Source organism: Myotis daubentonii, chromosome 5, assembly GCF_963259705.1.
Source record: "Myotis daubentonii chromosome 5, mMyoDau2.1, whole genome shotgun sequence".
Taxonomy (NCBI): Eukaryota; Metazoa; Chordata; class Mammalia; order Chiroptera; family Vespertilionidae; genus Myotis; species Myotis daubentonii.
In genome coordinates, this window is record NC_081844.1 from 73,679,886 (window position 1) to 73,707,762 (window position 27,877).

The following is a 27,877-nucleotide window of genomic DNA, read 5'->3' on the forward strand; positions in this document are numbered from 1 at the left end:
TGACTGGGGACTGAACCCACAACCTAGGCATGTATTCTGACCTTGAATTGAACCCACAACCTTTTGGTGTATGCTTCAACCAAATGAGTCATGCAGACAGGGCTCAGATGACAATGTTGAATCTAGCTTACAGATTAGTGGATAGTGTGTCAAATGACCATTTTGAATCTAGTTCACGGATGAGTAGATAGTATGTTGAGATCTTGTACCTCACAAAGGAGATAGAAGAGTTTAGAGACATTTGAAGAATGGGGGTGTCATGACCAGAGGGAAAATCCCAGCTCTGACCCCAGGTCAACCACTTAACCTTTCTGGGCCTGATTCCTGATTTGAAAAATGGAGATAACCACCTATCTTACATGATTGTTGAAAGAATCTAAGGACATATACTGTATATCCAAAATTCTGGTGTGGTGCCTAGTGCTTAATAGATAATAAGAGTAGGCTATTGTAATCTGGGTATCAGTGACTCTTAGCCACACCAACCCCAGGTCCCATTCTTGGCTTGGGGGCAGGGTAGTTCTAGTCACACTCATTAAAGAACTCCCCAAACCCCTAACCATGGCAACCAACCACCATTCTACTTTTTGTATCAATGAGTTTGATTACTCTAGATATCTCATACAAGTAAAATCAGACAAGATTGGTTGTCTGTACTTATTTCACTTAGTATAATGTCCTTAAGGCTCATCCATGTTGTAGCATGTGACAGAATGTCCAGAGGGCTCAATCTCAGATCCTTAGCTCTTCTCTCTCTAAATTTTTTTTAAAAATGTATTTTATTTATTTTTTGTTAATCCTCACCTGAGGATATTTTCCCACTTATTTTTAGAGAGAGTGGAAGGGATGGGGGGAGACAAAAAGAGAGAAACATCGACTGGCTGCCTCCAGCACACTGCCCCAACCAGAGCGGGGGATTGAGCCTGCAACCGAGATACATGGCCTTGAGCAGAATCGAACCCGGGACCCTTCAAGTCCTTGGGCTGACACTCTTCCACTGAGCCAAACTGGCTAGGGCTCTCTCTAAAGTCTTTAAGGGATCATATTCATTCCCCAGACTTCAATTGCCACTTATCAGGTTAAAATATATGGAATTACCAATATTTAAGTTTCTAACCTACTAAAATGACAATATCTCTAACTGAGACCTCTTGTTTGAGGTCTCGACCTATGTATCCAACTGCCTCATCAACATCTTCTTTTCATGGGCAGTTTAAATTCAAGCTGACAAAACCTGGTTACCCACCAAAATGCTTAAGACTAAATCTGGGCACCATCCTTGGCTGTTCCTTTTCTTTCATCTCTCTCATTCAATGGCTAAGTCCAACAATTCTACTTCCTAAATACAGCTCAAATCCATTTATTTCTACCTCCCCCACTGCTATCTTAGTCCAAATTCCTGTTGTCTCCTCTATGAATTACTACAATTGCCTCACTGTTGTTCTTTCCCCACTACTCTTCCCCCCTATTCTAAACCATTCTCCTTTGTAACAATGATTGAATAATGCTTAAACTGTCAATGTTTTCTCAGTGCTCTTATGATAAAAATCCAAATCCTTAATATGCCATGAATGGACACTTGCTCATCTCCCCAGCATCATTTTGCCCCATGTATCCCCCTTGCCCTCTGGGAAGCCTTCCTTGACTCCTGCTCCCTCATATTAGGTTAACTCCATAGTATCCCATTTATTTCCTGTTGTAAAGCTTGTCACACTTGTTATTTGCTCAATGCCTATCTTCTCTGTAGTCTCCAAGTTCCATGAGAACTTGGACAATACCCCTTATTTACTACCATATACACAATGGCTGGCATATATTAAGAAAGAGATCAAGAAATATGTCTTGACTACATATAACTTTTATAAGACTTGAGAACCATCCTATGTATAGGGATTGAAAAAACTGAGGGTTTAGCATGGGGCAGAGAAAGCAGACCTGTTTTGTGTAGGAGACAAAGTCAGAAGTAGGGAAAGAAAGTGATGAGGTGAAGCAGAGGATTTCAGTAACCTAGAGGAGATGCTGAGTGCTCTGGAGGCTGGAAGGATTTGGCTGCCTAAATGATATGCAGGTTTTAGTTTTAGTTCTTGGGTAAATGAAAGAAATGTGAGCCTGGAGTATAAAGCAAACCAAGCCTTATTTGAGTACAAAGCAAACCAAGCCTTTGCTTAGTAGATGTGCATCTACCCCTGGACATCTCACATTTGACCCAAATTGTCATGAGACACTTGCCAGAAGCCCCATGGAAACTATTCTCTGGACCTAACATAGAACTTGACCTGTTTCAGTGCTGGCTCTGCTATTGCCTAGTGTAGGGCCTAGGACAAATCGCTTCATCTTTCTGATCCTAATGTCTTTATTTGTAAAATGGGGATAATAAAACCTGCACAACAAAGTTGTTGTGAGGATTAAATCAGGTAATTACATGTGAGAGCATCTAGCCTAAGGCCTGGATGATCAGAGCAATTTGTAAATATAGGATAGCTGACTGAATGAAGGAAGGAATGCATGAACAAGCTTCGACTGAATTGAAGCCAGCAGAGAAAAGAAGTCAACAATCCTTTGCTAAGGCAGAAAGTTGAAGTCACTGCCTGCATACCTTAGTTCAATACTAAGAGTAAGAAGGGTCAGGGTGGGCTCAGTGCATCTGCGGCTAACCCAGGGGTGGGCAAATTTTTTGACTCCAGGGCCACAATGGGTTCTTAAACTGGACCGGAGGGCCGGAACAAAAGCATGGATGGAGTGTTTGTGTGAACTAATATAAATTCAAAGTAAACATCATTACATAAAAGGGTACGGTCTTTTTTTTTTTTTTTTTAGTTTTATTCATTTCAAACGGGCCGGATCCGGCCCGCGGGCCGTAGTTTGCCCACAGCTGGGCTAACCTGTACCCAAAAAGCTTTCTGCTAAGTACATTCAGAGCTGGAGGCAGAAGGAAGAAGGTTTGAAACCAGACAGAGCTAGAGACCTATACTGATGTTTTCACTGATTAACATCAGGTATATCAGCTATATGTCCTTGAGTAAATCACTCTGAGTCTCATCTTTTTATTTGTGAAGTAGGAAAACCATGCCTATTTATAGGAATTCCATGGGATTAAATTATAATGTATATCTATCTATCTATCTATCTATCTATCTATCTATCTATCATCTAAAAGCTTAAGCGACCAGCTGACCAGCCAGTAGCTATGACGTGCACTGACCACCAGGGAGCAGACGCTCAATGCAGGAGCTGCCGAACTGCAGTCACTTGGCAGTGGTGGTTCTTGGGCGATGCACCTAAAACCAGGGAGGAGGGAGCCTAATTCTGGTTGTGTCACCAGAGAACTGCCCTCTTGCAATAGTGGACCCCTCAGGGGATGTCAGAGAGCCGGTTTCAGCCCGATCCCCACAGGCCAGGCCAAGAGACCCCACCGGTGCACGAATCCATGCTCCGGGCCTCTAGTGTTAAATAAAGGGGCACATGGTGCCCCTTACTCCTCTGCCCAGGTTTTCATTAAAGACTTTGGCTGACCTTTAAAGCAAATGCCTTAAGCAAAAAAAAAAGATCAAGGCTATAGTTCTAGGATTACGTATGTAATTTAGATAAATGGAGGAGTGTAGATATAGAAGGGAGGCTTTGGCTTGAGATAAAAGAACAGAATGGCTAAAAGTTAAGATAAGCAGCCCAAAACATTGCAGTGCCTGTGTCTTGTCAGTAGAGAAGAGATAATGAGGAAGGGCAGGGCCTAGTAAAGGAGAAGCAGGAACTATAGCAAAGAAGGGTCAGCTGCAAGAGACTCCTGGGTCATGCTGGCTGGATGCTATGGTCCTATCAGTTACAGGCCAAAATATTCAAATCTGGCCTGGCATGTCATGAAGTGGGGTTCTAAGGAACCTGGATCTAGGTTTCCAGATTCCTCAGCATGATACTGATCCTATTAAAGGGGAAGGCACTGCCTGTATGTGGGAATGGTAAGTAGATACCAGTGATCCCTTTCAAATTAAGTTTTAACATTTTTTTTAAAATTGATTTTTAGTGAGAGAGGAAGGGAGAGGGAGAAAGAGGAACATTAATGTGAGGGCAGGGTAGAACATTGGCTGCCTCCTATACACCCACTACTGGGGATTGAGCCCACAACCCAGGCATGAACCCTGACTGGGGAATCGAACCAGCAACCTTTTGGTGCATGGGCACAATGCCCAACCAACTGACCCACATGGGCCAGGGCTCCAATTTTGAACAGGTTTATAAAGCAGGGTCCTTCAATGGCATTGGTGGAGCAATCCTTGGCACCCTGCTCAAGAGCTGCCCACTTTGCTTCATAGCCACTGTTTCGCACCTTCTCATTTGTGTCAGTATTGCCCAAGGACAACCTGTGCTGTATGGCTGCTTTCAGGTCTGGAGAGTTGTTAGAGAGCCATGATCCCTCTCCTTGCCCATATGTGGTCTGGAACATCTAAGACAACTGTATGTTCACCTCTTCAGCACAGTGGGAAGAACCCAGATGATTCTGAGAATCAGTTTCCCTGAGGCCAAGATGTCGGTACCTGGATGCCAGGGGGCCTCAAGTATTGACTATCTGGTGCTGGATCTCCATGGCCTAGGGAGGAAACCCTGAGGACCAACACAAAAGTTCACATCGGCTCCATGAGACAGGAACTGTGCCAGTGCTGGTCATTACTGTACCTCAATGAAGAAACACAGTGGGTGCTCAATAAATAATGACTGACTGAATAAAAAAATAATCTCTCTTCTCTTCCCCTCCCTCACTATAGGCAGTGAGTAGTTACTGTGATGGGGAGGGCTTCAAATTTTTTGTGAATGCTCACTCCTGTGATGCTGATGAGCGAGCATCTTGAGGTGAGGGGAGCAGCTAATATTCTCAGTCAGAATGGTCTTCGCCATGTTATCCTAGGAATACAGGCAGGCCTCAACTGCTGGGAAAGAAGGGGCCCTGAGGACACTCTAAAATCTGGCAGAAGCAGCTGAGGCCTTCACACAAAAAATGTGGACAGAGTTTAAATCAGAGGTTGCAAACTGGTGGCCCTTGGCCAAAATCTCACAGGACTTAACATTTTAAAAATTTAGTTGCACATTTAAAAATAAGAATTCTTATTCAAATCTGGCTTCTAGATTCTTGTGAAAAACTGGAAATAATTGGCTAGAGCTAGCTCAGTCAGGCATGCACTTTTTAGCTGACCTATCACCTCCAGGCTCTTTCCCTTATTTAAATTTCCTATCTGGCTTCTGCAAGCATTTGAGCTTGCCATGTCTGCCCTAAGAGACCTAAGGAAGAAAAGCATAGCCTTGGTGGTCCAGCTGTGATTCATTATGGGTGTGAGCTGGGCTCCCTTACCTGAGTCAGTGACAGCAGGGTCTGCCAGCCGCCCATAGTGTGCCATGAGTTTGAGCTTGGTCTCCTGTTTCCTGTGTTTCTTGCCCACATAATGTTGTTGAGCCATGACAGGGTCGTTGAAAGTCGCGTGGCAGAGGCTGCAGAACTTGTCTGGGTCTATCATCTCTCTATTCTGGTGTAAGGCCAAGGTGGAGGCCACAAGGAAAGGGTTTGTAAGGCGTTTCGACAGAGCTGCGGTGAGAGTTCAAACAGAAACAATGAAAAAACCCAGAAGGAGCCAGGCTTTTGAGTATACTGAATGCAAATGAAGACTGGTAACTAGTTAATCACACTTGCACATGGGGTCCTGCCAGGGTGACTCACACAGTGAAAGCCTTTTCTGAGTAAGAAAACTGCAAAGATTTGGGGGAGCTAATCTGTTCAATAGCGTTAACTACTTTAGGAACATGATTCCTGATTTCCTCCCGTTCTGAGGAGGTTCTGCACTTCTTCTATCAAGTTGTAAATGACAACAGACTAGAGATGTACATGCTTGCAGTCTTTTTATCCTTCAGAATTCCCCAGAACTTCACAGTAAGTGGGATAAAGTTTGGGTGTTTTATTCCCATCCTCACAGTACCCCAGTACCACAGAGCTGGGAGGCAATATGCAAATGTAGAAACTGAGGGACTGAGGGCTTGCAGGGTCATTTAGAAAAGGCAACTATACTGGGAGGCTTTTTGGGCAACACTGCTTTCTGGGCTAAGGTGGGGAGAGAAGAGGATGACATTGACATTTATTTATGTGCTTTGTACATGTATTTTCTCCCTTGGTCCTCAGAAATGCTCCATGAGGTATACGAGTATATCATTTTGCTACACTACAGAGAAAAACCAGGGCTCACAGGACAAATGACTTGCCCAAGACCACCCAGCTAGTGAGTGGAACCAAGGTCTGTGTGATCCTAGAGACCATGCCCTCTTTGCTCTGCCAGGCTGCCAGAGTGTGGTGAGGGGACCTGAAGGCTACAGTTCATGCTTTCACCTTCAGAAAAATCCCTGGTGTTGGTTAGTAAATTCTGTTAATCAGAGCCTGCTATGGGCATATGTGTAAACCTCCTATGGATCAAGAGATGTCCGAATGCTGACTGCAGGTCGTGCTGCTGCCTTATAGAGTGGATGCCATAACTCACTAATGAGGCCACATGGCTGGAATGGTGTGGATTTAGTAACCACTGCCGGCTCGTATCTCGGAAAAACTCGTTAGTCGGGACACTCGTAAGTCAAGGCCCCGCTGTACAGGGAATCTCAATTTCTCTGGCCATTGATTTTCCTTGGTCATTGTTTCAGCAAGTCACTTGAAAAGTAATTTATGTGTTGCAGAATATTTAATAATATGAGAGAATATTCAGCATGTGGTACTGAGTTAAAAAGAAAAGGTTATACAGAAATGTGTTTCTTATGTTCTCAATTCTGTAAAGCAACAAAAACATACTGGTGATGTATGGAAAAAGACCAAAAGCATAAAGTAAAGGGGCTTTTCAGTATTTTCCAACTTTTCTACAATGAATGTAGATTTTTGACATCAGAAAAGAGATAATGGTTGATATAAAGGTCATTTTTTAAAAGATACTAAAGAGAAGCATCAGAGGCAAATGCTTAGTAAAGTTAAAGGAACTACTTAATTGACATCCAATAAAAATGAGACCTCTGGGAGTCTTCCCTCAAGAAACAGCTTGAAATATGGAAAGAGTATTCTCTATGGATGTTTGTTATAGAGTTATTTATAAATACGAAGAAGGAGAGAGGGAAAAACATTAGAGGAATGGTTGAATGTGGTATGATGAGATGCTTTCTAGTCATTAAAAATGTTTATAAAAAAGTTCTTAACAACATGAGGAAATACAAATGTTAAATTAAAATGAAAAGAGTATAAAAGAAAACTGCACGCACAATATAATTATATTATTGTGAAAAGACACATACACAGTTTATATGTGTGTTCTGGTATTTTGAAAGTCACCAACATATTAACAGTGTTTTTCTCTTGGTGGTAGAATTTGGGTGAAAGTTTACTTTTTTCTTTGTACTTTTTGCACTGTTTGAATTAGAATTATTCATAATGAGTATGCATCATTTTTATAAAAACAAGATTTAAAGTATTGTATGTTTATATGTTCATATACATAGATTCAATCTAGATATACATAAAACAGATACAGACACACACATACACGCACATATACAGCAAAGGATTATAGTAGAAACAGTACTATAAAATGTTAGCAATGGTTACCTCTGAATGGTAAAGTTATGGGCATTTTTTTCTTTCTACTTATCTATATTTTCCATATTTACATCTTATATCACTTTTACATTTAAAATGTTTAATTTCAGAAATATACTAATAAACTCATGTGATAACAGGAAAATGTGCTTAAACTAAAAGTAAAAGCAGGATACATGCATGACAATTACAACTATATAAAAAAACATATATGCATGTAGCAAAGGCCAAAAGTGGATATGGGAAATAACTTTCAGAATATGGAATCCTTGGGACTAGGCATATTCCAGGGAATTTTCCTATTTATGGAGAGATAAGTCCATATAAAGGTAAGTGAGTGACCTTACAAAGTTCTGTTCCTAAGCTGGTTTCTCTTGGCCTAATATTTAGGTTTTTTTGGTGCCATGAATGGTACCAATACTGACTTTAACGAAATCAATTATTATTAGTAATAGGCTCCAGGTGGTAGATGCCTGCCCAACTACTGCATTAGATGTGGGGAATGCCACTCACTGGCTATCTTAATGATGGTGATAATACTAACAATAGCAGCTGTCATTTACTGGGCATCTGTTATGTCCTAGGTTCCATATATATTATTTCATCCTCACAACCTGTGAAGGTGAGGAAACTCAGGCATGAAGAAGCCATATAGATGGTAAATAACAGCCCTGAGATTTAAACCTGGGCATCTGTGAGTTCAAAGCCCAGCTTTATAGGATGAATAACTAGATTTGGGTGTGATAAGAAGGTATAAATTATAAGTGATTTTTTTCACTCTATCTTCAAAGCCTTCCAAAATATTGTTGTCTTGTTTTCATAATACAATAATACAAAAAAGGATAGTAAGTATTATAGATAGTATAATCTACTTCTTGGTCCAAAATGAAGAGAGAAGCAAAAGTTACCAAGAAGAAATAAAATAAAGATCAAAGAATTTTCACTCTTGACTAACTGCAGTTAGCAGAGGTTAAAAAATCCCAGAAAGTCAGGAGTTAATGAGATGAAATCAAGAGCCCCAGTGGTGACAAGATAAAGGGGGTTACTTTAGAAGTCACTATACTGGGAATGAATTCATAGCAGTTGCAAACACAGCTTATGGGGCAATAGTGATAGTACTGAAGTATTCAGCTTTGAAAGGCAAGTCCCTGTCTTGAGAAGAGGCACCTTTGAAGATTAAAGTGAGCAGGGCATAACCTGAGCACACAAAAAAGACTAGGTTCTGGTTTCAACTTGGAACATATGATAATAAGTGCAGGTGGATGCTGGGAGGAAAAAAATCTAAGTGGGAGAGGTTGGAAGTAGAATGCTCTCACGGTGTGCATGGCCTGAAAGACTTTGACACTCCCGAATTATTAGTCAGAACAAAAGCTCAGGGCTAAGACGCTTCTACAGAGAAAAACTGATGTAACCAAATAAAGAGAGGTTAGGTGAGTACAACTTGGAGACTGCATTTCAATGAAGCTGGGTCTACTTTAATATTTTTAAGGGCTCCCAAAAGCAGTTCAACCTCTTCAAGTCTGTGGCCCCAGTGATAATTTCTGGGAGCACCTGGCATTAGTGCCCTAAGGATGGGGTTAGGGGGGTCCCGATATAGCACTACTCAGGAAAACCAGTACCTTCCACCTTAGTGGATTGCTGCTTCAGCTTTAAGTTCTTTGCGTGGGTCTTCCCCAGGTAGTGCGACTGGGCCACGACAGGGGAGGAAAAGGTCATGTTACAGATGGGGCAGCACTGGTTCTTGTCTTTGCTTCTGCTGCTCTTCTGGTTGGGAGAAAGAACACAGGTCTGAACATGTCACTGCCCGGCCAGAAAATCTTAAATGGTTCCCCATTGCCCACAGGAGAATGGGTATTCAAGGCCCCGTTCACACACTACCCCAACCTACCTTTCTGGATTCTTCTCCAGCTAACTCATCCCAGGCTCTACTCACCATTCCCCACTTTATGCTCTGTTACTTTCTTACTTTTTGTGTGGGCCATTCTTGCTACCTAGAATGATCTTTCCTTCTTTTCTGCCTGGCATATGTCCACTTACCCTTCAAGGCCCAGATTAAATATAACATCTTCTGGGAGACTTTTACTCAAGAAAAGTATTCAATAAACAATTATCAAGCCACTTTGTGCGACTATTGCAGGAAAATTAATTTTGTTCCTCCCCCATACTCCCAGAGTGCATGAAACAGACCTCTCTAGCATACCACTTTAACCCTAAACTGACAGCGTAATAGCTTGGGAGACTTTTCTGTGAACTAAATTTCAACATGGACGGCATGGACTGTTTGACTTTGTTTCCTATCCTTAGCAACCTGCTGGAGTCTGGCACACAGCAGAGGCTCAGGGTTTATCAAACAAGTAGATCATTGTGTTTAAATTTTTACTTATTGATTTGAGAGAGAGAGAGAGAGAGAGAGAGAGAAGAGGAGAGGAGAGGAGAGGAGAGGAGAGGAGAGGAGAGGAGAGGAGAGGAGAGGAGAGGAGAGGAGAGGAGAGGAGAGGAGAGAAGAGAAGAGAAGAGAAGAGAAGAGAAGAGAAGAGAGATCATTTATGCATTCATTGATTGCTTCTTGTATGCGCCTTGACTGGAGATCAAACCCGCAACCTTGGTGTATCGGGACTACACTCTAACCAACTGAACTACCAGGCCAGGGCAATACAGCATTTAATTTTTTAATTTATTTTTGTTATCCTCACCTGAGGATATTTTCCCATTGCTTTTTAGAGAGAGTGGAAGGGAGGAGGGGGGAGAGAAGAGAAACATTGATATGAAAGAGACATATTAATTGGTTGCCTCCCAAACGTTGGGTTCAGGGACTCAACCTACAATCCAGGTACCTGCCCTTGACCGGGAATCAAATCCGTGACCCTCTGGTGCTTGGGCTGATGCTCTAACCATCAAGCAACATTGGTCAGGGCAAGACAACATTTCATTTTATATTTATTACTAGAGGCCCGGTGCATGAAATTTGTGCACTCTGGGGGCTGGGGTCCCTCAGCCCGGCCTGCACCCTCTTGCAGTCTGGGAGCCCTCAGGGGATGTCCAACTGCCGGCTTAGGCCTGTTCCCCTAAGCCGGCAGTTGGACATCCTTAGTGCTGCCGTGGAGGCAGGAGAGGCTCCCGCCACCGCCACTGTGCTTGCCAGCCTCGAGCCCGGCTCAGGGCTTCTGGTTGAGCAGCACTCCCCCTGTGGGAGTGCAATGACCACCAGGGGGCAGCTCCTGTGTTGAGTGTCTGCCCTCTGGTGGTCAGTATGCATCATAGCAACCGGTTGTTCCACCCTTCAGTCAATTTGCATATTAGCCTTTTATTATATAGGATTATTATTATTTGTTTAATATTACCCAAGGATATTTTTCCATCGCTTTTTAGGGAGAGTGAGAGAGGGAAAGACAGAGAAACATCGACATGAGAGAAACACATCGATTGGTTGCCTCCTGTATGAGCCCAACCAGGGCTGGGGCTGGGGATGAGCCTGCAACCAAGGTATGTATCCTTGACCAGAATTGAACCTGGGACCCTTCGGTCCATTGGCTGACACTCTATCCAATGAGCAAAACCGGCTAGGGCAAGACAACATTTTAAACTTTGGCACTATCAACATTTTGGGCTGGAAAATTCTTTAATTGGAGTGGGAGGAGCCTGTGACCTTGTTTGAACTACTGGACCACCCGAGTTGAAGGAACTGAAAAACAAAGAGGTGAAGTGACTTGCTCAGGGTCACAGAGTTGATCCTGTTTTTCTTTTTCTTTCTTTTTTTTTTTTTTTTTTAAATATGTTCTTATTGATTTCAGAGAGAAGGAGAGAGAGATATGATGAGAGAGAACCACTGATCAGCTGCTTCCTACATGACCCCTACTGGGGATTGAACCTGCAATCCAGGCTTGTGCCCCGACCAGGAATTGAGCCATAATCTACAGGTTCATGGGTCCATGCTCAACCATTGAGCCATATTGGTAAGGCTCCTTTTTTTTTTTTAAAGAAAAAATGTTTATTGATTTTTAGAGAGAGAGGAAGGGAGAGGGAGAGAGAAATATCAATGTGAGAGGGAACATCTTTTGGGTATCTCCTGTATGCTCCCTACTGGGGATGGAGCCTGCAACCTGGGCATGTGCTCTGAGAATTGAACCAGAAACCCTTCAGGGCATGAGATGACACCCAACCAACTAAGTCACATCAGCCAGGGCTATTTATTATTATTATTTAAAAAAGTATTATTTTTTGCCCTAACTGGTTTGGCTCAGTGGATAGAGCGTCAGCCTGCGGACTGAAGGGTCCCAGGTTCGATTCCGGTCAAGGGCATGTGCCATGGTTGCGGGCGCATCCCCAGTGGGGGGTGTGCAGGAGTCAGCTAAATCGATGTTTCTCTCTCATCGATGTTTCTAACTCTCTATCTCTCTCCTTCTCCCTTCCTCTCTGTAAAAAATAAATTATATATATATATATATATATAAAAGTATTATTTTTATTGATTTTAGAGCGGAAGGGAGGAGATAGAAACATCAACCTTGAGAGAGAACTATTGCTCGGCTGCCACCTGCATGTCCCACACTGGGGTTCCAGCCTGCAACCCAGGCATGTGCCCTGATCAGGAATCGAACCTTGACCTCCTGGTTCGTAGGTTGATGCGCAACCACTGAGCCATGCCGACTGAGCTATTCTTAATTTTTATTGAACTTATTGGGGTAGCATTGGTTAGATCCTGACTTTTGGAATTCTAAATTATAAGAAGGGCAAGTAGGGGATCAGTCTAGTGAATTGGAGAAGGGATGAGCATGGCCCTTCAAACCTATAATAGGAGGCACAGTTTGTATATTCACTGAGTATATACTAGGAATTAAAATTACCTTATGATACCCTTAAGAGGTAGAAATTACTATCGCCATTTTATGGGTAAAGTACACAAAGGTTAAGTAATTTACCTCAAGTCATCTAACCAGTAAGTTGTAGAGCCAGTGCTAGTTTCTTATCCCATGATGTTTGCACAGCCTCCTATGGAATAAAAATTATAGTACCCCTATGGATTCTGGGTTGTTTCAGCATAATTCCCACATTATTTCTAAGCCGAAAAGCAAATGTGTTTACATCTCTATCAGAGCAGGCATCTGATAAAGTGTTCCTACCACTTGTCTCAAAACATTCACGTGCTGAGCTCAGCTCTTTTCCCTGATCTCAAGAAAGCAGCCTGGCCTCCTTCCACTTTGTTTCCTTAAGCAGTGAAGGGGCAGCTTCTTGTTCTGCTCCATCAAACCACTGGGTGGTAATACATAGCAATGGCTCCATTTACTAAGCTCCTGCTATGTGCCAGGCTCTGTGTGGGGTCTTTTTCTTTCCCTCATTTTAGTTTGGAAAAATCCTAAAACATAGTTGATATTAGCATCCTCTTTTTGATAAAGGAAGAAATCAAGGCTCAGAGAAGTAATAAGACTTGCCCAAGTCACACGACAGGGCTGGAATTTGAAGCCAAGTCAGACTCAAAGCCCATGCTCTTTTTACCACACCAACCTGTCTGCTGGCTTCATCAGGAAGCAAGCAGTATCAACATGGCAGCTGGATTACCTGATCTGAGTCTAGCTTCTTCATTTCCCCCTTTAATGTCTCCATTCCATGGATTGCTAGGTATCTCTTCACTTTGTTGGCATGTTTTTTGCTCTGTAAGAACCCAGGAAAAAGATAAAAGATAGCCAAATGCCAATTCATATCTAAGGAACTCAAAAACACTTACTAGATTTTCACCTGATTCATCCTCATAAAACTTTTAAGCAGGAGAGGGTGTGGGAAGAAACCTAGTCTATGGAGTTCCCACTCTGCTCAAGGCACTTTACATGCCGTCAAATCTAATCTTTACAAGCTATGAGAAAATTATCATCATTTCTATCTTGTTTTTTGTTTTGTTTAATCCTCACCTGAGGATATTTTGTCCATTGATTTTTAGACAGAATGAAAGGGAGGGGGAGAGACAAAGAGACAGAAACATCGATGTGAGAGTGACACATTGATTGGTTGCCTTCCCCATGGGGATTGAGCCTGCAACCGAGGTATATGCCCTTGACCGGAATCGAACCTGGGACCCTTTGGTCTGTGGGCTGATGCTCTATCCACTGAGGCAAACCAGCTAGGGCATCATCTCTATCTTATAGATGAGAAAACAGAGGCTGAAGATGCTGAGGATTCTTGCCCAAAATGAGTAGCAGAGCTGTGATTCAAACTCTGGTCTATTTAAAGCCAATACTTTCTACTGTATAAGCTACAAGGGAAGATATAAGTATAATGATTCTGACTTAGATGAGAGAAATGGGACTTGGGAAAAATTAAGTTAGTCTTCAAGTTACAGTCAACATGCATGGAGGCAACATCTGGGTGGCTAAGAAGGAATTACACTTCACAGTGCAAGTTGGGAGAAGTGGGGGCTTGGAACTAGGTCTGGAAAGTAAAGCAGTTCTAAAGGTACTATGGCATACCTGGTAGTGTGCCAGCTTCTGAGATTCTGAAATGAGCAAGGCGCAGCAAACCTTACACTGGGTGTTGGTGAAGAGACACTGGTTCTTCTGGATCATATGCTCCACTATAGAGAGGAAAATAAAATCTGTGAGTTAAAAATCTGCTTCAATAGCATTGTCTTTGAACCGTGCCTCAAATGCAGGCACTGAGTAATGGAATGCCATACTATTATATCTTGACAAACCTCAGTCACTCTTTCCCTACTGCTTTCATGACTCATGCTATGCTCTCGCACCGTGTATACTATTACTTTATAATTTTATGTAAGCCAACTTCATTTTCTAAATAAACTGTTTAATATTTTTTAAGCTGAGATATAATTGACATATAACATTATATTAATTTCAGGTGTAGCCTAGTTAACATCCATCTCCACTCAGTTACAATTTTTTTTCTTTTTATGAAAACTTTTCAGATCCACTCCTTAGCAACTTTCAGATATAGTTATTAACTACAGTCACCATGCTGTACAAGTAAATTCTTTTAAAAAGAAATCTTTAGATCACAAACTTAGTGGGTAGCAATAAAAATGAAACAATTTTAGCCAGATACTGGCACAGTGGCTTGGAGCTCTCTCTAAAAAGAGCAGTAAGAGAGCAGCAACTGGGAAGAGAGGTGTTACGACAGGGTAGCACCCAACTGAGACTTCTTCCATGAAAGAACTGGAAGGATTGAAAGACTTGACAAGGGAATCATTTCTCACTGTTCTTTTAAAAATTTTATTATAATCATACATTTTGTATCTTTTTATTATTTGTGGAACATTTTCTGTGGAGTTAAAAACGAAGTAACCTTCCTGGGGGGCAGGAGGGACAGGATCGGGCTGAAAGAGGTTAACGGGGAAAAAGGAGAACTTATGTAATACTTTCAAGAATAAAGATTAGAAAAAAAAATAAAGCAACCTTCAAAATTTCTCCACTAAAAGATCAATAGCATTTTTTAAATTTATTGATTTCAGAGAGAAAGGAAACATCAGTTATGAGAGAGAATCATTGATCCACTGCCTCTTGCATGCCCCCTATCGGGTATGTAACCTGACCAGGTATCGTACCTCCTGGTTTGTAAGTTGATGCTCAACAGATCTATACCCGCCAGGTGCATTTTCTAATTATTTAAATTTACATTGGTATAATGGGACACACAGAATTGGGTAGAAAACTGTATTGGGGTTTAATTATTAAAAAACTAGAACATTCTTTTAAAAAATATGTATCTTTTTATTGATTTCAGAGAGGAAGAGAGAGGGAGAGAGAGAGAGAAAGAAACATAGATGTTACAGAGAAACATGGATCGGTTGCTTCCCATAAACACCCCGACCAGGAATCGAACAAGTGACCTTTTAGTGCGTGGGAGTATGTTTAACTGACTGAGCCACACCAGCCATGGCTAGAATATATATATATTTTTAAATATTTGTATTGATTTCAGAGAGGGAGAGGTAGAGAGAGACAGAAACATCAATGATGAGAATCGTTCGGTTGCCTCCTGCATGCCCCACACTGGGGATCGAGCCTGCAACCCAGTAATGTGCCTTCACTGGAATCAAACTGTGACCTCCTGGTTCATAGGTGTGGCTCAACCTCTGAGCCACACCAGCAGGGCTAGAACATTCTTTTTGAAATATCGCCTCACACTTGTCAGAATGTCTATCATTAATAAATCAATAAACAAGTGTTGGCAAAGATGTGGAGAAAAGGGAACCCTCGTGTACTGTTGGTAGGAATGCAGATGGGAAAACCATGGAAAACAATATGGAGGGTCCTCAAAAAATTAAAAATGGCCCGGCTGGTGTGGCTCAATGGTTGAGTGTCAACCTACAAACCAGGTGGTCACCGTTCAATACCCGGTAGAGTTACAATGGGTGAATTTTATGATATGTAAATTATAACTCAATGAAAGTGCAAAGAGAAAAAAACAATGTGAGTAGAAACTGGTGCTATAGGTATCTACCTAGATCTCATATAAATATTGTATAAGTGTGGCGACTAGGGAAATGAACTGGTGTGACACTGTACATTCGTACACACATAGAGACAGTTCACTTTTCAACGCACAGTCACTGTGTTCTATGTCCTCTGAGGACAAAGGTCACTTCCTCTGCTTGTGTGCACCCAACCCTTAGGCATTCCTCTTCACTATACCCACTACATTATAATAAAACTGCTGTGGGGTCTGCTTCCTGGAGCAGACTGCAAGTCCCTTCAGGGCAAGAACAGTTTTTTCCTCACCTCTGACACCCGAACAGTCTTGAAATAGAGCAGCCATCAGTGAATGTTTGTGAAATTAATAAGAGAACAATTGTGGGGGAGGAAGACCACAAATTTGTACATAATAATTTAGGAATCAGGCTAGACTAGTTTTTAAACTGGAGAAGTATGTATATACGAGGGTATAGGTCTGTGTGCCACCCAAACTGAAACATATAGTCCTTGGCTGGGGTAAAAAACTCCATTTTATTCCAGGGGGCATCAGTTCACAGGTAAACATATTAAACTTTCCAAGATCTGTCTGTGCAGCGAGCACAAACCATTAGAGCAGTCTGACTGCCCTGCAGATTACTTGACAGGATTAGCACAGAAGCCCTGAGAGCTGGTGTTCTTTTGGGTAGTTACGCAGCTGGCTTTTCGAAGGACTGTTAAGAGGGTCGCACAACCAGGTCAGGCCTTCTAGAGCCCTTGGAAATTGGGGCATGAGAGGAAGGAGGCTACAGACATTACGGGTGGGGGAGCCTGGGGACCGGGGCGATGGAGAATCAGGGAGAAATGGCGAGGAAGCTAGAAGTCTGGCGGGATGGTTCTGTAGGTCTCACGGAGGGTGTGGAGAGGGACTGCAGTCCACGAGCCAGGGAAGAGCTGCGATGCGGCGGGTGAGGAAGGCGGGGCAGGATCACCCGCGGCCTGAGCGCGAGAAGGCCCTTGACCACATGCGCGCAGGAGCCTTGATTTTCAGGAGCTGGCCGGGACGCCCGGCGCCCGGGGCCGGTGGGGTGCAGGCCTGGATGCCCGGCGCCCGGGGCCGGTGGGGCGCAGGCCTGGATGCCCGGCCCCCGGGGCCGGTGGGGCGCAGGCCTGGACGCACCCTGATGCCCGGCGCCCGGGCCGGTGGGGTGCACGAGTTCGGGAGTCCCGGGCTGCGTCACGCAAGGGGGCGGGCCGGGAGCCAGGGGGTGGGACCATAGAGTCGGGGGCTGGTCCGCACTCCAGCCTCGCGCTTCCGCCACTCTCTCGCGAAAGGAGCGGGCGGGCGAGGGGATTCCTTCCCGAGACCCCCACCCTCCCTCCTTCACTCACCTTCCTCCCTCCCCACTGGCTGGGCCGCGGACACTGCCTCCCACAGGCGGCACGCCCTCTCGCGGTCGAAGCGCAGCCCGTCCGGTTCCCGGCCCTCCGGCTCCTCGGAGCTGAGGTATGGCTGGAGCCCTCCGCTGTCCGTGGCCTGCACCGTGCCCAACGCGGGATACTCCATCTTCCCTGCAAACCCAAATCCACCGAGAGAAACTCGGCCTCGCGAGATGTGGCCGGACGGGTGACTTTGCCCGGCTAACAAATCTCGCGAGGTTGGGAGCCGCGAACCGCGCTGCGGTTCCCGCCCTGGCGGTTCTTTTGCCTGGTGACTGCTTGGCCTCTCGGATCCTCCGCTGCTGACGCGGACGCCGGCCAACAATTCTGCAGCGGCTCCCTCCTTTCCGGACGCCTTGCGCAGGCCTTGGCGCAGGGTCTCACTCTGCACACGGTCAGCCTTGGACACTTACCATTTCGTTCTCATGAAGTCCCCGCGATGTGGGAATATTTTCCCCGTTTCGCTGGTAGGGAAACTGAGGCTCAGAACCTAGAAGTGGTTTGTTTACTCGAGTTCACTACTAGTAAGTTAGTGATAGAGGAAACGCCATCCAACTGTTAGCCCAGACCTCCCCTTAAAGTCCTTTCCTGTCAAACTCGTAATTGTGTCGGAGCCACCATCTCTGGCCAAGGTTACTGCTGTGGAGTTCTCTGGTCCCTTCCTTTGCTCTTCAGGTATTCTAAGCACAGCGGCCCCAGTGATCCTCTTGAAACAAGCCATATCATGACACCCAGGTGCTCCAATTCTCCAAAACCCTTTTTTTTTTTTGGCCTTGGTGCCTCACTTCCAGGCAGTTTCTCAGTAAGTTTCAGTTTCTGGGTCTTTTTATTTTTTACTAGAGGCTTGGTGCACGAAATTTGTGCACTGGGGGGGGGGGGGTTCCCCCTGCCCAAACCCTCTTGCAGTCTGGGAGCCCTTGAGGGATGTCTGACTGATGGCTTAGGCCTGCTCCCTGGGCAGTCAGACATCCTTAGTGCTGCTGTGGAGGCGGGAGAGGCTCCTGCCACCCCCAGCTGCACTCACAAGCCATAAGCCCAGCTTCTGGCTGAGCAGCACTCACCCTGTGGTAGTGCACTGACCACCAGGGGCCAGCTCCTGTGTTGAGCGTCTGCCCCCTGATGGTCAGTGCATGTAATAGCGACCAGTTGTTCTGCTGTTCAGTCGATTTGCATATTAGCCTTTTATGCCTGCAGGATCAGGCCAAAACTGGCTCTCCAGGGTTCCTGGATTGTGAGCGGGTGCAGGTCAGGCCTAAGGACCCCCACCAGTGCACGATCGGGGCTGGGGAGGGACGCAGGAGGTTGGCTAGCCAGGGAGGGACCGTGGGAGGGCTCCAGGTCATGTCTGGCCCATCTCGCACAGTCCCAATCAGCCAGACCCCAGCAGCAAGCTAGCCTACTGGTCGGAGCGTCTGCCCCCTGGTGGTCAGTGCACATCATAGCAACTGGTTGACCAGTTCACTGCCCCCTGGTGGTCAGTGCATGTCATAGTGAGTGGTTGAGGGGCGTTAGCATATCATTAGCATATTATGCTTTGATTGGTTGAACGGATGACTGGACACAGCATATTAGGCTTTTATTATATAGGATTTTTATTGATTTCAGAGAGGAAGGGAGAGAGAAAAACATCAATGATGAGAGAGAATCATTGATTGGCTGCCTCCCACATGTCCTACATTGGAGATCAAACTGCAACCTGGGCATGTGCCCTGACTGGGAATTGAATGTGAATTCCTGTTATTCCAAACACTCAAGCCTCCAGCAGAATTCCTGTAATGGTTAGCACATCTATTGCAGGAGCTATCTGCCTAAAGGCCATGGGAAAAATGCAAGCTAGAATTTAGATAGAGTCACAGAGATTGAGCATTTCACTCCATTACAAGAGAAGGTCATCTTAGAGCAGTGGTTCTCAACCTTGACTGCACATTAGAATCACCTAGGAATCTTCTTAAAATCCTGATTTCTTGGCCTCATCCTCAGGAAATTCTGTTTCTTTGTTACTAATGTTGTAGCCCCACCCCATAACAAAGAAACAGAATTTCTGGAGGATGAGGCCCAGAAATCAGGATTTTAAGAAGATTCCCAGGTGATTCTAATGTGCAGCCAAGGTTGAGAATCACTGTCTTAGAGGCTGCCTACCATTGGCTGGCTCTCCTTAGGGTTGCAAGATGGCTGCTAACAACTGCATCACCAATCTTCTCTGAGATAGGATGCCCCAAAAAGACCTTTCTGGCCCTGCACTGAAAACTTTTTTGGTTCCCTTCTTCACACTTCAGTTTAATTAGCATGTATTGAGTGTTTGCTTTTGCAGGCTCTTTGCTACTTGCTAGGGTTACATGGAATCCATGTAATGGATCATGTCTTCAGAAAGCTAACAAGTCTTATAGAATAGATAGATATATGCAGCAGATAATTGCACTATATAATGGGTGAGGAAAGTCCCAGGAGCTGAGGAACCTAGCAAGAGAAATGAACTGGAGTTACAAGAGGCTGATGAAAAAGTGGTTTAGCTGGATTTGGGAGGATCATTTGGAGGTAGGTGACTTGATTAAATGTTACAAAAAAGTACTGAGACTAATGTATAGTTCCACTACCCAAGTGTTAACACTTTGCTATGTTTATTTTTAGGTTTCTCCTCTTTTAAAAAAGAAATCATTGAGCCAGGATAGTAAGAACCTAGGAAAATTCTTTGGCAAGTGGAATGGGGAAACTGAGACAGCTGAACAAACTGGCTGAGCAATTTACCCCCAGCTACAGGTCATCTCCCTAGAGATAACATCTAGGACACCAGGCCCAGAAAAGCAGCAAAACCAGGTGGGCATCGCCAGAATCAGCTGTAGTGACTAATGACCTCCCTGGTGCCAACCAATCAGTGGAGACCACGAGCCTGAAAGGGTACACTTGGAAAAGCTGATGAATGTTGTTGAGATCCTTCCTTAAGGCTGCTCCTAAACTCCCAGCCTTTTAAAAAACCTCAACAGGAAGGTCCCAAAATGAATGAGTTCCCCCTCCCTGGAGCATACCCCTGTCTTATCCCTCCCGGCTCTTCTTCCCCCCCAAGGGTGCACTCCTAAACTCCAGGGGTCCCCATGAGCCTTGCAAGCAGGGGAGCAATGCGCAGCAGCAGCTCCTCCCAGGCTAAACCCCTGAACCTGTCTCCAAAGCCCCTTTTCTCTGACTTCCCAGCAAGCTAAAGCAGCTCCACCTAGGCTCATTTCTTTCTTATAGTATTTCCAGAGAGCCAAAGCAGCCCCACCTATGCTCTCCTGTTGCTTTTTCTGTCATAAGCCCTTGTTTCACGGTCCTCAGCTTTAATAAACATACTCTCAAAATCACCTGGATTAATGTTATGAAATTTTTTTTGCACGAATTTAAGGACCCACAGATTATGGGCCAGCTTGAGTCAGACCCACTAAGGGCCAGGTCCCCTTTCCTGTAACATCATGACAGATCTGAAGTCCTGTTTATCCCCTCTCTCCATCCATCCTGGCTTCCACCCTTCCCCGTCTCCTGCCCTCATAACATAATCACATTGTGTGTCCAGCTATTCATGTAGTTCATTTTCTATACACAGGTTTTCCATAATCAGGATATACTGTTATTCTATGTACTTTTAAATGTACGTATATTTTACAGTGTAATTTGTTGGCATGTCGCCATTTCAGTAACTCATGCTATGAACTATCAAATGTTGCTACTTATTAGTTTCATTGTAATATTTTATCTTGGAAACATGTCACATCATCCATGTCGTATTGGACATTTCTGTTATTTTTATTTATTTTTTTATAAGGGAGCAAGCTTGAATATAAGCATGTCTTTTTGTGTACACCTGTAGCAGTTTCTGATTGTTTTAGACATGAAATTGCTGGGTCATGCACATTTTAAATTTCACCCCCCCAAAAAGTAAACCTACTTAAAAGATCATAAAAAAAAATTTTTCACCGAAGTGGCTGTTCTGATGTTACACTTCACCTGACATCCCTAAGAGTTTCCCAGATTTCCCCCTCCCTGAAATGACCAGACTGTAACATTTACCCGGAGTTTTCAAGCGGTCACGTGAGCAGATAATTTCCGTGTAACTGGATTCACGCAAAAAGGCCGGAAGAGGTTTGATTGTCAGAGGGAACTTCGAAGGGTTAACGGGAGTGTTTTGCGGCTCTGTGCTACCCTGGTTTCCTGCAAAGGGCTAGGAGGTAACACAGCGAACCGGCACCCGGCGGGAGCTCGGCAGGGCCGACGGCTGGGTGCACCCGGTGGCGCCCCCCCCCCCCCGCAGTTGGTACGTCCTGGCGGTGGCTTCCCCCGCGCGGTGCTCGTTGGTTTCGTCACCGGACGCCCGCGTGTCGGCCGGGCAGTGCCCAACTTCGCGCGCACCTCCGCTCGCCGGCCCCCAGCTCCTGACGCGGTGCGGACGCTCGTGACCCCCGCACCGGGAGGAGGGGCTCGGGCCCGCCGCGAGGGCCGGTCGGTGAGTACCTGCCGCCTCCGCACGATCCAGTCCGCCCCCTTCCCGCCGCCTCTCCCGCACGGGGTCCGCGGCCCGCTCCTCCCGCGGCGGCGCCTCTGACAAACGGGTAGGGCCCGCTCGGCGCGCCGTCGGGCCGCTCGGGACACCCGAGATGGCCCTTTGGGACGCCGGCAGGCGCCTCCCCACGCGGGGTGGGCCCTTCGGCCGCCTGTGGGCTTCCGCCCCGGGGCCGGGCCCGCCCCCTCACCCCGGGGGTGCGGCCTGCGTCCTCCACGGCGTCCCCTTCGCATTTCTTGCTCCCCGCCCGCCGGCCCGTCCGCCTCCCGGAGGCGTCGTCCTCGCGCGGAAGCCGGAGGCGGCAGCGTCCCGCCCCTCCCGGGGCCGGGGTAACGGCCGCCGCCTCGCCCCTCCTGCTTTGTCGGGGAGCGAGCCTTGCATTCACTATTTTGCCAGGAAAACTAAGATTTCCCTTGGACATCCTTGTCATTTACCAGGCCCCCTGCAGCGGAACTGTTGCCTCTCTCTGTGCACGGCAGGCAGTGCCTCCATCCTTTTCCGCAAGCGCGTTGAGTTCATCTTCGCGGAACCGGCAGTTACAGAGGAGAGCCGGCTGGAGTCCGGCGGCGGGACTCCGTGCCCTGGAGCAGCCGGGTCTTCCTGAGGTGTCGGTGACACCGGGAGGGGTGGGGCTTTGTGCTCCCGTCTGTATTTCTTCCCGTCAGGAGGAGGCATTGCTGTGTCAGTCAGTCAGAGAGGGTCTGTTTGGAATCAGGCACGTGGGGCTCCAATGCGCAACATAGTCAGTTACCAAGTTAACAGCTGTTTGGTTTTGAATAAGTTTCCTAACGTGTAAAATAGTGATAAAAACAGCTTATAAAAATCAATAAAAGCATGTTTAATAATAATAATGACAGAAAACTCTACCTGGTGAAGGAAGTAGACATAAAAATTCAGAAAGCACAGAGTCCCAAACAAGATGAAACCAGAGAGGCCCACACCAAGACACATCATAGTAAAAACGCAAAAGGTTAACGACGAGAGGCTCTTAAAAGCAGCAAGAGAGAAGCAGTTAATTAGCTACTACTTCTGTCAGCTGATTTCTCAACAGACACTTTGCAGGCCAGAAGGGAGTGGCCGAAAATATTCAAAGTGATGAGTAGCAAGGACCTACAACCAAGATCACCCAGCAAAGCTACCGTTTATTGGGGGGTCACTAATTGGGGGTCAGATAAAGAGCTCCCCAGGCAAGAATAAGCTAAAGGAGTTCATCACCACCAAACCAGTATTACATGAACTAGTGAAGGGTATTCTTTAAGAAGAGGAAGAAGTAGAGAAAAAAGATAAAAAAATATGAATAATAAAATGGCAATAAATACGTAAATATCAACAATTGAATCTAAAAATCAAAATAAGCAATCTAATGAACAAAATAAACTGGTGAATAAAGTAGAATCAGGCATGGAAACATGGAACAGACATGAATCTCAGAGGAAAGGGGGTGGGGGAGTGGGAAGAGTTTAGCCAAAGATCTTACCTATGGACACAGGAGGGTGGTGAAGACCTGGGGCAGGGTGGGAACCAGGTGGAGGGGGCAATGGGGGCGGGGGAGAGAAAGGTGGAGATTTGTAATACTCTCAACAATAAAAATTAAAAAAAAATCCTTACCCGAGGATCCTTTTATTGATTTTAGAGAGAGGAAGGTGGAGAGAGAGAGAGAAAAACATCGATGAGAGAAACAGTGATCCCAAATGGGCCCCAACCGGGGATTGAACGGTGACCTAGGTATGTGCCCTGACCTGGAACCAAACTAGCAACCTTTTGGTGTACAGGATGACGCTCCAACCTACTTGACTGCACCACTTGGCCAGGGCTCAATTTCTTGATATAATGGTTTGAAGCACAAAGTTTGTTGTTTTTTAAAATATATATTTTAAATTAATTTCAGAGAGGAAGGGGGAGAGAGAGATAGAGAAACATCAGTGATGAGAGAGAATCATTGATTGGCTGCCTCCTGAATGCCCCATACTGGGGATTGATCCACAACCCAGGCACATGTGTCCTGACCGGGAATCGAACCGTGACCTGGTTCATAGGTTGACGCTCAACTACTGAGCCACATTGGCTGGGCAAGGTTTTTGATTTAAACAAAGCCCAGTTTCTTTATTTTTGTTGTTGCTTATGCTTTTGATGTCATAATTAACAAACCATTTCCTATTCAAGATCTCAAAAATTTATGCCTATGTTTCTCTTAAGAACCTAATTCCATTTCTTGCAATTTTTTGTATATGATAGGTAGAGGTCCTGTTTCATTCTTTTGTATATGGATATCTACATTTGTTGAAAAGACTATACTTTCTCCATTCAAGTATTTTGGCATCCTTGTTGAAAATTGACAATCTGTGGGTGTTTTCTGGATTCTCAGTTCTGTACCATCGATTTTTGTCTATCCTTGTGTCAGTGTGCCAGTGTCTTGTTAACTAGCTTTGTGGTAAGATTTTTAGAAAAAATATTTTTTAAAATTGATTTTAGAGAGAAAGGGAGAGGGAGAGAGAGAAACATTAATGATGAGAGAGAGTCATTGATTGGCTGCTTCTTGCACACCCCCTACTGGGGATCGAGCCCACAACCCGGCACGTGCCCTTGACTGGAATTGAACCCGGGATCCTTCAGTCCATAGGCTGACACTCTATCCACTGAGCCAAACCAGCTAGGGCTGTGGTAAATTTTGACATTGAGATGTGGTTCCTTAAAATTATTTCACTTTTTTCAAGATTGTTTTGCCTATTCTGGGACCCTCTGTTTCCGTGTGAATTTTAGGATCAGCTTGTCTATTTCCCCAAAAAAGTCAACAGGGATTTTAAAGTTTCCATTTGCAAATCTTCTACTTCCTTCATTAAATTTATTCCTAAGCTGTTAGAACTTGAATTTTTCAAATTTCATTTTTGGATTGTTCATTGCTAGTGTTTTTTGTATATTGACCTTGTATTGTATAATCTTGCTGAACTTGTTCATTATAGTATTTTGTGGATTTTTAAAAAATTATAAGATTATGTCCTTTTCAGCTTGGGTGTGTTTTATTTCTTCTTGCATAATTGATCTGCCTAGAATTTTCAGTATAAAGTTCAATAGAAAGGATGAAAACAGACATTCTTGTCTTATTCCTATCTTAAGGAGAAAGCATTCAGTCTTTTATCTTTAAGTATGATATTGCTGTTTGGTTTTTTTTTTGAGATATATTTTTATCAGGTTGAGGCATTGATATTAAAAATCTTTTTAGATAAATTATAATATGCAGTCAAGAAAACCAGTGATCTAAGTCAGTGTTTAAGGAACTAGGATTATTTGTTGTATTATTCCTATTAAAATTTCATTAAAGAGTAGTGGAAAAGTTTAGATACCCAGTTTTACTCCTATTAGATGAGCATCTTTTTCTTTTATACTAGGGGCCTGGTGCATGAAATTCGTGCACTGGGTGTGGGGCGGGGGGGGGAGTGTCCCTCAGCCCAGCCTGCCCCCTCTCACATACTGGGAACCCTCAGGCGTTGACCCCCATCACCCTCCAATCGCAGGATCGGCCCCTTGCCCAGGCCTGACGCCTCTGGCCTAGGCGTCTGGCCCGGGCAGCGGGGACCTGCAGGGGCAGCGGGGGGCGCCGCGATCACACAGGCTCCACCCCTGTCCCTGCAGGATGCCTCTGGCTGAGGCATTCGGCCCGGGCAGCGGGGACCCGCAGCTGCAGCGGCCCCGAGATCGTGGGCTTCGCTTTAGGCCCAGGCAAGGAGCCCCTAGCTCCTGGGACTGCCAGCTTCGACCGTGCCCAGCTCCCATCGCTGGCTCCACCCCTACTTCCTGCTATCACTGGCCAGGGTGGAAAAGGCGCCTGATTCTCCGATCATGGCTGGGGGGCAGGGCAAAGGCGGCCCCAGGGCCGCCTTTGCCCTGCCCCCCAGTTCTTAGCTCCCCCCTGGGTTTCCGATCACTGTCAGTGGCAGGGGGCTTCTTCCTGCTTTCCCTTTCGCCTTCCTGCATTGTGCCTACATATGCAAATTAACCGCCATCTTGTTGGCAGTTAACTGCCAATCTTAGTTGGCAGTTAACTGCCAATCTTAGTTGGCAGTTAATTTGCATATAGCCCTGATTAGCCAATGAAAAGGGTATCGTCGTACGCCAATTACCATTTTTCTCTTTTATTAGTGTAGATTATTAAATTACAAATAGCATCTAGAAAACATACTTTTAAAAAATATGTATATTTTTATTGATTTCAGAGAGGATGGGAGAGGGAGAGATAGAAACATCAATGATGACAGAGAATCATTGATCAGCTGCCTTCTGCACACCTCCTACTGGGGATGGAGCCCACATCCTGGGCATGTGCCTTTGACCAGAATTGAACCCGGGACCCTTCAGTCCACAGGCCGACACTCTGTCCACTGAGCCAAACCAGCTAGGGCTAGAAAACTTATACTTTGAATGAATTATTTGTCCGTGTATTTCAGACAGAAGGATGCCACGGAGAAAGAAAAAAGTTAAAGAAGCGTTTGAAGCTCAGAACTTGGAGAAGAAAGATGCAGAAACTTCCAGTCCTGTCAATGTGAGGAGGAAGCGTAAACTGGAGGATGCATTCATTGTGATATCTGATAGTGATGGAGAGGTTAGTATTTTGAAGTGTGAAGCTCTAGGTCTCAAACTAGGCCTTCTTACCCAAGACTGGTTTGTGTTGTGACTAAACCTTAATGCCAGCTTGCCAGACCTTGCAATTTTTACTCCGTTTCATTTTGATCATCTGTTATTTGAGTTCTTGCAGTAGACTCTGAACTTGCTTCTGTGCCTTCAGCTTTTTCTCTCTACATTTCACTTAGCTTACTCCAACTTTAAGATTTCAGATTTTATATTTTTGTACTTGATTGCTTAAAAATTTGTGACTGTAATACCTATAAGATCAGTTTAGAACTTTAATATGGTTTACTCTATCAGAACTTTCACAGTCTAGTCTTACTTATATTCTTATCAGCTGTTCATTTCTTGTCCCCTTGCTAAGACTATTATCACTATTAAAATTTTCCCTATTTGATGATCAAAAAGTTATATATTTTTAATCAGAAAGATTGAGAATTTTTTCCTAACTCTATTGGATATATATTTTTAAAATTTCCTCATAGTACAGTTTTTTTTTTTTTTAAATATATTTTATTGATTTTTTACAGAGAGGAAGGGAGAGAGATAGAGAGTTAGAAACATCGATGAGAGAGAAACATCCATCAGCTGCCTCCTGCACATCTCCTACTGGAGATGTGCCTGCAACCCAGGTACATGCCCTTGACCGGAATCGAACCTGGGACCTTTCAGTCCGCAGGCCGACGCTCTATCCACTGAGCCAAACCGGTTTCGGCCATAGTACAGTTTTTAATTAGGGTTTTGTCAAATAGTTATTTTTTTTCTTTTTAAATATATTTTATTGATTTTTTACAGAGGAAGGGAGAGAGACAGAGAGTTAGAAACATCAATGAGAGAGAAACATTGATCAGCTGCCTCCTGCACATCTCCCACTGGGGATGTGCCCGCAACCCAGGTACATGCCCTTGACTGGAATCGAACCTGGGACCCTTCAGTCTGCAGGCTGACGCTCTATCCACTGAGCCAAACCGGTTTTGGCAGTAGTTATTTTTTAAAGATGTAAAAGTATCAAGAAGAAAACAAAGCAACCCATCAATTCTACCACACACAGATATAAAATTTCTAAAAAGTTACATAATGCTAAATCAAAACAGAATAAAAACTGTTTGAAAACAAAACAGTATAGAAAGGTATGAAATGAAGATGTATACCTTAGTCAGTGTATGTTTCTTGTGTTCTTCCAGGAAAAAAAAAACACGTCATGCATATACCATCAATAAAAACTTTTATAGAATAGAAATCATGCTACACAGATTGTTTTGCTTTTTCCACTTAACATTTCTTGGAGAT

General features: G+C 44.6%; 2 protein-coding genes across 12 annotated transcripts in view; one reads left to right on the forward strand and one right to left on the reverse strand.

Annotated features, from left to right (window-relative positions):
• Positions 1-22,511, reverse strand: part of ZNF346 (zinc finger protein 346) — a 30,769-nt gene extending 8,258 nt beyond the window's left edge. Inside the window, exons 1-5 of one of the 5 annotated variants that reach the window (XM_059698218.1) lie at positions 22,402-22,511; positions 14,062-14,165; positions 13,160-13,252; positions 9,223-9,367; positions 5,339-5,569 (exon numbers count right to left, since the gene is read on the reverse strand). In XM_059698218.1, coding sequence (XP_059554201.1) covers positions 5,339-5,569; positions 9,223-9,367; positions 13,160-13,252; positions 14,062-14,165; positions 22,402-22,486 — 658 coding nt within the window. In that variant the 5' untranslated portion in view covers positions 22,487-22,511. Of the gene's footprint in view, positions 1-5,338; positions 5,570-9,222; positions 9,368-13,159; positions 13,253-14,061; positions 14,166-17,391; positions 17,873-22,401 lie in introns of those variants that run through there. The other 4 variants (XM_059698217.1, XM_059698216.1, XM_059698219.1 and 1 more) reach the window with 4 other exon arrangements.
• UIMC1 (ubiquitin interaction motif containing 1) overlaps positions 21,760-27,877 on the forward strand; it is a 76,229-nt gene continuing 70,111 nt past the window's right edge. For 5 of the 7 annotated variants that reach the window (XM_059698212.1, XM_059698206.1, XM_059698210.1 and 2 more), the window contains exons 1-3: positions 21,780-21,910; positions 23,601-23,692; positions 26,410-26,564. In XM_059698212.1, coding sequence (XP_059554195.1) covers positions 23,659-23,692; positions 26,410-26,564 — 189 coding nt within the window. In that variant the 5' untranslated portion in view covers positions 21,780-21,910; positions 23,601-23,658. Of the gene's footprint in view, positions 22,017-23,600; positions 23,693-26,409; positions 26,565-27,877 lie in introns of all 7 variants that reach the window. The other 2 variants (XM_059698208.1, XM_059698209.1) reach the window with 2 other exon arrangements.